This window comes from Prionailurus bengalensis, chromosome D4 (genome assembly GCF_016509475.1).
Source record: "Prionailurus bengalensis isolate Pbe53 chromosome D4, Fcat_Pben_1.1_paternal_pri, whole genome shotgun sequence".
Lineage (NCBI taxonomy): Eukaryota > Metazoa > Chordata > Mammalia > Carnivora > Felidae > Prionailurus > Prionailurus bengalensis.
In genome coordinates, this window is record NC_057359.1 from 72,570,811 (window position 1) to 72,582,931 (window position 12,121).

General features: G+C 42.1%; 1 protein-coding gene across 2 annotated transcripts in view; it reads right to left on the reverse strand.

The window, feature by feature from the left end:
• The window catches only part of SUSD1 (sushi domain containing 1), a 251,374-nt gene that overhangs the window by 220,853 nt on the left and 18,400 nt on the right, over positions 1–12,121 (reverse strand). For both annotated transcript variants that reach the window (XM_043565905.1, XM_043565904.1), the window contains exons 4-5: positions 1,149–1,301; positions 307–486 (exon numbers count right to left, since the gene is read on the reverse strand). In XM_043565905.1, coding sequence (XP_043421840.1) covers positions 307–486; positions 1,149–1,301 — 333 coding nt within the window. The remainder of the gene's footprint in view (positions 1–306; positions 487–1,148; positions 1,302–12,121) is intronic.

The following is a 12,121-nucleotide window of genomic DNA, read 5'->3' on the forward strand; positions in this document are numbered from 1 at the left end:
TGGAGGCTGCTTGAGGTTCCCTCTCTCCCTCTCTCTGACCCTCCCCCACTCACACTGTCTCTGTCTCTCTCTAATAAAATTTAAAAAATAAAACTTAAAAAAAAAGATGGAATTATCATTATTTGCAGGTGATAAGATAACTATTTCGGAAAATACCAAGAGAATCAACTGTAAACCTATTACAAACAACAGGGATTTACTGGATCTATTTAATTCATTCACTACCCTAAAGAGAAATTTAGAAAGAAATATGAAAACAATCTCAAAATGATACAATCTGGGAACCTGAACCTCTTGAAAACTCACCTTGGCAATTTAATTTTGGGGAGTCCCACGTGCCCAAGGCTGTGCAGCTTGAAACTGTATCTTCCAGGCCACTGAAAAATCCTTCTTTGCAAGCATAACGAACCTGGCTGCCAAGCCTAGAAGTATAATTTCCTACGATATAGCCATCTGGGACCTCAGGAGGGGTGCCACAGTCTATTTCTGAAAATAAATTAATGTCAAATTCATTACTATGTGAATATAAATTTTCAAAATTCATCATCTCCCTCCACCTCTGCCCCATCATCCCCCTCCCTCCACACACACCTGAGTCATATTTTACAGACTGATTAATTTCCATTTGACTTCTGGGCACGTTTCCAATGATTGTCTCTATTCAGCCTTCTGGCCTTCCATAGGTAATAGCATCCATACATGCATAAAGCTGATGGAATTTGGCAGTCAGCCTTCACTAATTCACCCTAAAGAGAAGCCTAGCCCAACAAAGTAAAAAATTTAAATTGCAAAATACCTAAAGATATATATGGCTTTGGAATTTCCAGAGTCAATTTTCCTCTGCTGGTCCTTACCAGATCAGCTATATTTACTACCTAAAATCATGTTTAATAGCATAATATCTATTTACTGCTAAAAAATCCCTAAAAATTGTAGCTTTTTTAAAAATATAAGATAGCCCCCTTCTACCCTGTATCATTGGCTTTGTTTCATAGGTTGTACAGCTGCACAAAGGAATAGATAATCTCCACTCACATCCCCAACACAGACCCCAACCCCAACCCCACAGACACAGGCTCAGCTCAGGAGAAAGTCATCTGAGAACAGAATCTCGCCCTCAGAAGCTTCCTTCTTTGGCAGAAACCCACCTGTGCATGACGTGGCGTCTCTGGTCGGGTGGAAAGGCTCAGGCCCATTCTTTGCCAAGTACCCATCCATACAGTAGCATTCGAAACTTCCATAAGTGTTCACACACCGTCCTCCTTGTCTGCACAGGCCGGAAACCTCACACTCATCTATGTCTTGAGCCCCAAATATAAGAAGGGAGAGAAAAACAGAAAAAGGAAAAAACGGGCAGGGGGCATGGTGACTGCCATTTCTCATATTCTCAATCTACCCTTGCAAAAATGGATGCATTTGTCTACAATGGTATCATTGATTTTATTTTATTCTTCAAAGGTTCTTTTCATATGTCCTTTACACCGACAGTACTAAAAGGTGTTCCATAAATGCTTGTCGATGTGTTCTGGAAATATACTAAAACCAACCACCATCACCAACTCTCTGACGCCAACAAAAGGAACCCAAAAAAAGCATGCTGAAAAAAATCCAATTAGTACAAAATAAGGATGGCCTCTACCTCACACTAAAATACCTGGAGTAGAACTCCAAATATAAAACAATTTAAACCAGAGTGAAAAATGCTTTCCAGCTCATGAGCATAGGATGGTGAGGCAGGTCGTCAGAGGAAAATTCAGAAGGGTCTCACCAATTTTACCAAGATTCCAAGAGCTTAAAACAGGCTTCAAGAGGAAAAAGACATGCCCCTTGGCAGACTTCTCCTCTTGACTGCCAGAAGTATCAGGTATAGAGGTAAAAACCACATGGTAATTCAGACACTGAAGAGGAAACCTCTCTGCCAGCCGGCAGTTTTTTCCCCAAGAAATGGCTTAGGAAAACAAAACTAAAAACTTTAGGAATTCCATCAGACACATGTACACACACACACACACACACACACACACACACACACACTCCTATTTCACCCAGAGGAAAAAAATACCTTAAGTGAAATGGGACTTTTCCCAGGACACTTTTAAGAACCCAGGTGGGGGGTGGGGACCAAGGGAATAGCAGGACTGAAGAAAACCTGGTTCTTAACCGGCTCTGGGATTTTAAAGGCCAGTAATTTTGAAAGGGCCACTATAAAGTGGCCAATATTCTATTTTGCCAGATAAAGAGTTGTTTTGTTTTGTTTTCAAAAACTACTAAAGCCATAATTTCATAAAAGAAGGAAGAAAGTAATATCAGAACCCTTTAAAATTTGTTTAATTATGACTTTATTAAAATTCACTATATTCTCCCTTTTGTTTGGTTTTTGGTCTTGGACCAATGAACTCTTCATCACTCACTGATCATTGTTTGAGAGCCAGAAATTCACTTAATTGCTGAAAGAGTCCATACAAGCTACCAATTCTGATCAGCCTATATCTTTAATGTATCAGACTTACGGGAAAATCTGGAAGACTATCTCCAAAGATGGTGGCCATTCCCCCTCTTTCTTGGAGATTCAAGAGTAGAATCCATTTCCCCTCCCCTTGGGTTGGTCTTGAGACTTGTTTTGGACAATAGAATGCAGAAGTTAACACTATGCCTGCTCTGAACCTAACAGTAGAGACAAGTGACAGCTTCCTCTTTCCATCTGTTGGAATCCAGTGGCCATGCTGTAAGGAAATCCAAGCCATCATGCTTAGGAGAGAGGCCAGAGGATGCCCTACAAATGAGATACCATGTGAAGAGAGAGGCCACATGGAAATCTAAGGTGGCCTGACTGATAGTCAGCATCAAGCCCCTAGAATGTGAAAGAAGCCCTCTATTAACTACCAGCCCAGTCCAGCCACCAGCTGAACGTTTCCACATGAGTGACAGAACCACCTAGCCATGGAATTGTGAGTAATAATAAATTGTTGTTTCAAGCCATTAAATGGAAGTGTGGGGAGGGGAGATGGAGAGTACAAATTACGCAGTAATAGATGACCAAAACACTCTTCACATATGAAGAGATACAGAAGTCCAAATGAGATTAATGAAGATACTATAACAGGGTGCCTGGCTGGCTCAGTTGTAACAGCATGTGACTCTTGACCTCAGGGTTGTGAGTTCAAGTCCCATGTTACATGCAGAGATTACTTAAAACTAAAATCTTAAAAAAAAAAAAAAAAAGGAGGGGTGCCTGGGTGGCTCAGTCAGTTGAGCATCTGCCTCTTGATTTCAGCTCAGGTCGTGATCCCACGGTTGTGGGGCCAAGCCCCATGTGTGGCTCTGCACTGAGCATGAAGCCTACTTGGGATTCTCTCTCTCTGCCTCTACCCCTTTCCCCAACTCATGATCTCTTTGTCTCTCTAAAAAAAAAAAAAAAAAAAAAGGATACCACAATCAATGAAAAAAGAGGGGAGCTTCTGAAAAAAAAAAATGAGATCTTGGAAATTAAAAACAAAATATGAATGCCAAAAATAAAAACCCAATAGAGGCACTGAATAACAGGTTGATCACTGCTGAGAAATAAACTTGCAAATTCCAACTTGAAGAATTCTCCAAAAACACAGAAAAATAGATTATAACAGGGGTGCCTGGGTGGCTCAGTTGATTAAGCATCTGACTTAAGCTCAGGTCATGATATTGCAGTTCATGAGTTCAAGCCCTGCATTGGGCTCTGTGCTGACAGCTCAGAGCCTGGAGCCTGCTAAGGATTCTGTGTCTCCCTCTCTCTCTCCGTGCCTCCTCCTCCTCCTCCTTCTTCTTCTCTTTCTCTCTCTCAATCTCTCTCTCTCTCTCTCTCTCTCTCTCTCTCTCTCTCTCTCACAAAAATAAAAATAAAAACATTTTTTAAAGAAAGAAAGAAAAAGAAATTATATGAGACAGTAGCTATAAGACAATAAATAAGGACAGATCCAAAATATTCAGTATCCATTTAAGAGGAATTGTGGAAGGGAATGGTGCTGATGTATAAGAATTAATATCAAAGGAAAAATTTCCTCTGCTTAAGTATTCACATCCAAACAGCCTTTTTTTTTTTTTTTAATTTTTTTTTTTCAACGTTTATTTATTTTTGGGACAGAGAGAGACAGAGCATGAACGGGGGAGGGGCAGAGAGAGAGGGAGACACAGAATCGGAAACAGGCTCCAGGCTCCGAGCCATCAGCCCAGAGCCCGATGCGGGGCTCGAACTCCCGGACCGCGAGATCGTGACCTGGCTGAAGTCGGACGCTTAACCGACTGCGCCACCCAGGCGCCCCCATCCAAACAGCCTTTTGAGGTGACAGGCATGAATGTTGAAAATGAAAGTCATTCTGAATTTCATGGAATAAAAGAAAAATCTATAAAGGAAGAGAGAAAGGAATGGTAATCTATGAGGAAAAGAAAACAATCTGACCTAGACTTCTTGTCTGAAAACCAGATAATAATAGAGTAATATTTATAGAATTCTAAGGAAAAGGGAACAAGACATTATACTATATTTAAGCCAAGGAGTGACATTTCAGAACATGAAGGATCTCAGAAATTATACTATTGGCATTTCTTTTCTGAAAAAGATTTTGAAAAGTATTCAAGCCAGTGAAAAACATCAGAATAAATACTGTGAAGAAAGGGGAAAACATAATTAAAACAAACAAACAAAAAAAAAAAAACCAACTTCTATCAACAAAGAGTGGTAAGAAATGAAACCAGTGAAAACTCAGTTAAACAACTGTTGGTAACAGAATCATGGAATTTGGGGTAATAGTTACCAAAGGATTCTTAAAATGTAAATAGTATGAAATAAAATCAATCTCAATCCATCACAAACTTTAGAGATGATTTCAACACTCCAGGATCCAGCATGTGTTCCTAGAATTGGAGCTATCATTTTAGCTTATCAAGATCTGTGTTCCAAGTAGGAGTATGTTTGTAAAATGCATACATATACCTTTGACAGAGAAATCATCTTCCAGCCTGCCCACCTACCCCAGACTCCTCAAAAGACAGAGTGAGAATAAGTGGATTTTTCAGTAGACTTCTAAAAATCGGCAGTACAAGTACTACAGGGCAAAAATGTGGCTAAGTAGTGAGGGTATGGAAAAGACTTAAGAGTTTCTACATACTAATCAATTCTGCATGAGTCACTACGGTCATTAATCAGTTTGCTTTGTGTACAGTCATTCAACAGCCTAATAACAATGACTGTTATAATGAATGCTAATAGCAATGGCCTCTGCATATCAACTTGCACATGCCAGGTACTGTTCTAAACACTTCATTATTTATTACTAATTATTTTTCATCTTATTTAATCCTTACAACGGACGCTATTAGTATCCCCACTTTACAGATGAGGTAAGTGAAGCACAGAGTGGGTAAGTAGCTGGACTGAAGTCACACAGGTTAAGGAGTCGAAATGGTAGGGTTTGAAACCAGGTGTCTGGCGCCAGGACCGTACTAGCCACACTGTGTCTCCCATTGCAATTGGTTTGTACCATTATCCAATCAATAATTCTACCTTGTCCACAGACATTGTCAAAGATATCAGCTGCCTTAATGAAGTCCACAAGTATCTACCATCTGTCCCTGAAATTAGTTTGACATGATTTTGACTCTTAATGACCTCTTAATGTTCACAAACCATCCCTTCTCTAATCCACTCTAGAATCTTAGCTGGATAAACATGTTAAGCTCATTAGAATAATTTCTCCATGTAAAAACGGGAACCCTCTTGCACTGTTGGTGGGAATGCAAACTGGTGGAGCCACTCTGGAAAACGGTGTGGAGGTTTCTGAAAAAATTAAAAATAGATCTACCCTATGACCCAGCAACACTGCTAGGAGTTTACCCGAGGGATACAGGAATGCTGATGCATAGGGGCACTTGTACCCCAATGTTTATAGCAGCACTCTCAACAATAGCCAAATTATGTAAAGAGCCTAAATGTCCAACAACTGATGAATGGATAAAGAAATTGTGGTTTATATACACAATGGAATACTACGTGGCAATGAGAAAGAATGAAATATGGCCTTTTGTAGCAACGTGGATGGAACTGGAGAGTGTTATGCTAAGTAAAGTAAGTCATACAGAGAAAGACAGATACCGTATGTTTTCACTCTTATGTGGATCCTGAGAAACTTAACAGAAGACCATGGGGGAGGGGAAGGGGGAAAAAGTTAGAGAGGGAGGGAGGCAAACCATAAGAGACTCTTAAAATTGAGAATAAACTGAGGGTTGATGGGGGGTGGGAGGGAGGGGAAAGTGGGTGATGAGCACTGAGGAGGGCACCTGTTGGGATGAGCACTGGGTGTTGTATGGAAACCAATTCCACAATAAATTTCATATTGAAAAAATAAATAAAAATAAAATAAAGAATAATTTTTCCATGTGGTGGATTCCATGGGCCTCCAAGGTTATACCATGTTTGCTTGTGAAGAAAAAAACATTCTGAGCAAGTGAGCAACCTTATCAACGTACTTAACTAATCAAGGGAGGAAATTTTTCCTTGTCCCATTGTATATACAGGATTATTTAACTTCATCCACAGCCAGGACAATTCTTTGCCAGAAAGTAGCAAAACTAAGCAGGACAAACTGACCTGGTCCTAGGGCCCTGGCATTCTATATTTAATCCTTTCAACCAATAGCCTGTGTTCGAAAGTCAGACTCAGGTTTGAGAACTGATTTTGCTACTTACTAGATGGACTAAGGTCTGTTCCTTAACCTTTCTAAACACTTTTGTAAAATGAAGCTAATTAGTTCCTCAGTACGTGTGAACTAATGTATGAATGGGCCTTGCCTTTCTACTGACTCAGTTCTCCCTGGAGCATAAGCCACCCCTTCAGAACCCTCACCAAACCCTGAATGTGACCATGAGCAATCCTCACACACACATATACACACTCTCATGGGTTTCTTGGCTGCGGTCTGAGGAGTGGCCACATGGCTTGTTCCACTAGATTTGAATGCTCTAGAACAGAATCAAAAGATCCATCTGGAGGGCCCTTAGGTAGAAAAGGAGTGTCATAGAGGCAAGAGTTTAGCTTTGGCAAGAGTGCCAGAGAGGCAAGTCTGTGAATCCCCCATTAAACACAAGCTCTGGGGCACCTGGGTGGCTCAGTCGCTTAAGCATCCAACTTTGGCTCAGGTCATGATTTCACAGTGCGTGAGTTTGAGCCCTGCATTGGGCTCTGTGCTAATAGCTCGAAGCCTGGAGTCTGCTTTGGATTCTGTGTCTCCCTCTCTCTCTGCTCTTCCCGTGCTCGTTCTCTTTCTCTCTCTCTCTCTCTCTCTCTCTCTCTCAATCTCTCAAAAATTAAAAAAAAAAACCAAAAACAAAAACCACACAAGCCTTTGCCTGCAGAAGCCTTTAAAATCTGAAGACTTAGAATGAACTCCATGAGGAAAAATGCACTGAAGAACTTTCACATTCATGAAATGCTCTCACAGCCTGCTTTTCTCCACATCACCAACTAACAACTAGTTCCTTCCAACTCCAAGAAGGTAAGACAAAAATTACTTCCCCACATCCTGGAAAGTAATTGTTTTCTTCCTGCCATTTTCCCTCCTCAAATGTGAAGTTAAGCTCAAAGCCTACATCTTAAGAAACCATGTTTAGAGAGACACAAATACTCATGTAAAACCAAGATTATTAAGGGTGCCTGGGTGACTCAATTGGTTAAGCATCTGACTCTTGATTTTGGCTCAGGTCACGATCTCACGGTTTGTGAGTTCAAGCCCCACCTCGAGCTTTGCACTTGACGGTGCACAGACTGCTTGGGATTCTCTTTCTCTCCTCTCTCCCTGCGATTCCCCCTACTTGTGCATGCATTTTCCCCTCTCTATCAAAATAAATAAACTTGAAAAAAAATTTTAATGGAAAAAAAGAGCTGTTGCCTCTGAGTTAGTATTAGATGACTTTTTTCTTTCTCCTTTATGTTTTTATGTAACTGCTTGACTATTCTACATGAATATGTGATTTTTTTTAATAAATGGAAAAAAAACAAAACTATATTCCTCTTTTTTTTTTAAGCTATATTCCTTCTTGTGGGGAAAAACATACTGGATTATCTTTTTTTTTTTTTTTTTTTTTTTTTAGAGAGTATGAGCAGGGGAGAGGGACGGGGGGGGGGGGGCGGGGGAGAGAGAGAGAGAGAGAGAGAGAGAGAGAGAGAGAGAGAATCTTAAGCAGGCTCCATGGCCAGCATAGAGCCCAACATGGGGCTTGATCCCATGACCCTGGGATCATGACCTGAGCCAAAATCAAGAGTTGGACGCTCAACTAACTGAGCCAGCAAGTTGCCCCTGCTCTGTCTTGTTTTAGGAGAAACAATCACTACAATCAAAACTAAATTCACCTCTACTTTCTTCCAGAGTTCCATCCTAGTGTAACAGCTCCATCCTTCTTGACACAACTCTTGTTAATGTAATAGCTGAATAAATGAAGAACCATTTCCAACATCATGCTCAGAGAGGCACTGATCATGAACAAACAGCCTGAACTCAAAGGGGTACCCATTTCCTTCACAATCTTGCCAATATCAATAGTTTGCTTAGGAAAACCTACTTTATAGATGCTCCAAAGCTCCTGTCCCAATTACTCCTCCCAAAAACTTTAAACGAGTGGAGCAAAAAAGAGCCATGTGTGCATATTTTACCACATTCAACAGGGCCTTGGGAAAGAACATGGGATACCCATATCCTGGCGCTTGAGTGAGCAAGAGGCAAGAGTGAAGTGAGGGGGATGCTCAGCTGTGGGGGGAACTCACGTATGCCCCCTCACTCCCAAAGAGAAAACATGGTGCCTTAGTCAAGGCCTCTAGCATTTAAGGAATGGAGCTTTGGTTTAATTATCTTTTGATTCAGAACCTTTTGCCTCTCTCTCCTTCCTAGGAGCAGGGCCCTGAAGCTATCACCTACCACTACTAGGAGACCTCAGCAGGAGTCAGGGGGATTCCACAGGGAAGGCAGGCAAGGAGCCAACGGTTATGAGCAGCGCTCTGGGAAGTGGGCAGCAATAGTCCCCCAGTGCACTTTTCCTTAGGTTTATCTTTTCTTGCTTCTTCCTTCTTTCAGAGTAGTGAAACATAACACTTTAGTAATGAAACCAAGCTAAAACAAAGGATTAGGATTTGGGGAGGGGCACCTGGGTGGCTTAGTCGGTTGAGCCTCCTTCCCACTTCCAGCTCATGTCATGATCTCATGGCTTGTGAGTTCGAGCTCCTTGTTGGGCTCTGTGCTGACAGCTCAGAGCCTGGAGCCTGCTTCAGATTCTGTGTCCCTTTCTCGCTGTGCCCCTCCCCCTGCTCATGCACCCTCTGTCTCTCTCTTGCTCTCTCTCAAATAAAAACATTAAAAAAAAATTTTTTAAATACATAAAAAGTATTTGGGGAGCAAAATCCCATTTGGAGACAACACCAGGAGAAACCTCAGGACAGCTGCAAGCCTATTGAGCAATACCCCACATAGAGCCAGCAGAGTCTCGTGGGACTACGCATTTGTGCCTGAGGCCACAGCAGGCGGCTCCAGGACCTGAAACAACAGGGCAGCTGAGAAGCTTGTGGGCAAAGGCTCACACGGAAAATAGGCTCCTGACCTGGGAGAGAAACCAAAAGACTTGTCCTGGCGGGGGTAGGGATTTACCTCTTAGAATGAAGGGGTTTACTTTACCATAGGCAGACCTACGTGAAACAGGCTTTGAGCAGAAGGTTCCAGGAACTGCTGGAATAGCAAGGCATTCACTCCTTCTAGGTTTTTTTTTTTCCCCTTCCCTTTTCCCCATTTCGCAGTCAAGGCTGAAATGCTATCGCATTTCTCCAGAAGAAATGGTATCAGTCCCATGATACTGTGGGAAATGAGCTGACAAGAAAGAAGGCTGTGGCTGCCATCAGAGTCAAGATGGATTCCCAAGATGTGGGCAATTCAAAGGTTCAGAGAAGACAGTTTGCAGTTTGCAGCAGCCCTGATAGGGCCCTGCCTCTCTGGAGTTGTGCTGGCAGGGACATGACAGTGCCTGCATATTCCTTCATCAATTTCATTTCTCTGGACTTACTGTCAGGTCACCCAAGCCAAACCACCCTCCCACTGGAGGTGCCACACAGCCTCTTCCCCTGCAAAGTTTCCATGTTCCCCAGAAGTTGTTTGGGGGCAGCCCTGGGGACCAAAACGTCTGCAGGTTCTCTGTAACTAGAACCCCTACAACTCATTCCTCACCTCTCGCTGGTGACATCCAAAGAGGCCTACCTGCAACCAGCTCCTAAAATTGGCTTAACCTCTGCAAAGTACGATAAACACCGGGCCACAGGAGTTCTCAGAATTCAGGAATTAGGATCCCTATCCTGTGATTCCAGACAAACACCAGATAACTGCTGATGCCCCCAAAACTGGCTAAGCCTCTGCCCCAGATAAAGTCCACTGACATTTCTGTGGCAACTGTGACTCTTTTTTTTTTAATGTTTATTTATTTTGAGAGAGAGAATGAGCAGGGGAGGGGGCAGAGAGAGAGGAGAGAGAGAGAATCCCAAGCAGGCTCCGCACTGTCAGCACAGAGCCCAGATATAAGGGCTCGAACTCATGAACCATGAGATCAAGACCTGAGCCGAAATCAAGAGTCAGATGCTAAAAATTAAAAAAAAAAAAAAAAAAAGAAGGGGCGCCTGGGTGGCGCAGTCGGTTAAGCGTCCGACTTCAGCCAGGTCACAATCTCGCGGACCATGAGTTCGAGCCCCGCGTCGGGCTCTGGGCTGATGGCTCGCGGCCTGGAGCCTGTTTCTGATTCTGTGTCTCCCTCTCTCTCTGTCCCTCCCCCGTTCATGCTCTGTCTCTCTCTGTCCCAAAAATAAATAAACGTTGAAAAAAAATTTTTTTTAAAAAAAGAGTCAGATGCTCAACTGACTGAGCCACTCAGGGGTGCCCCTCCCCCCTTTAAGTGGCAACTGTGCTTCTGATACAAACTCAGTATCATTGAGAAAAGTCATCCACCAGCTTTTACAAAGTCATAACTGGAGACTTCAAAAGGAAAAGTCATAAAAATGACTGCCAATGGATATGGGGCTTCTTTTGAGATGATGGACATATTCTAAACTTAGATAGTGGTGATAATTGCACAACTTTGTGAATATACGAAAAACCACTGAACTGTATACTTCAAAAGGGTGAATTTGATGGTATGTGAATTATATCTCATTTTTTTATTTTTTTTTAACGTTTATTTATTTTTGAGACAGAGAGAGACAGCATGAACAGGGGAGGGGCAGAGAGAGAGAGGGAGACACAGAATCTGAAACAGGCTCCAGGCTCTGAGCGGTCAGCACAGAGCCCAACGCGGGACTCGAACTCACGGACCATGAGATCATGCCCCGAGCCGAAGTCGGACGCTTAACCGACCGAGCCACCCAGGCACCCCTATCTCATTTAAAAAAAAAAAAAAAAAAAAAGATCACTAAATAATTACAAGAAGTAGAACAAACAGAAGCAGAGCCTAGATTAGGATTTTGTTCCAGAAAGATTGGTTCTTATTAGGCTGACATCTACTTGGCCCCTGCATAAAATATTTCTTTCTTCTTCTTCTTCTTTCCTTCTTCTTATTGTTTTAAAGTCAAATGCATCCTTGGGAACTACAGTCTTCTACACAGTTATAAAAGTTTTTCCTGGCAAACTCCCACAGCCTTGAAAGCACACTTTCCAGTATCACGTCCTCCAGAAAGTTCCCTGATCCCTTCCCTGCTTTCAAGATAAGAGCCCCAGTGGATTCCAGATTCCAGAAAGTAACCTTTGCTTACCTACAGCTAACACTTTCTAATGAAATTAATGGTCTGCCATCACCTCCCGCTGGCACAGCCATGGCACACAGGCCGTGCATGAGAAATGTGTATTGAATGAGCTGAACACAACATCATCATCTTGTAAGGTTTTTTTAAAAAAAAATTGGTATTTTTTTTAATGTATCTAATTTAATTTTGCAGCATTGCACTCTGGCAATCATGTAGCAAGTGGTCTGCTACCTAAAACAACAATGTATCCCAAAATGTTTTCTCTAAGGGAATGTGGTTCATTGATGCCAAGAATAAATCAAATGTGCTACCCTTTGGGGGATTTTGACC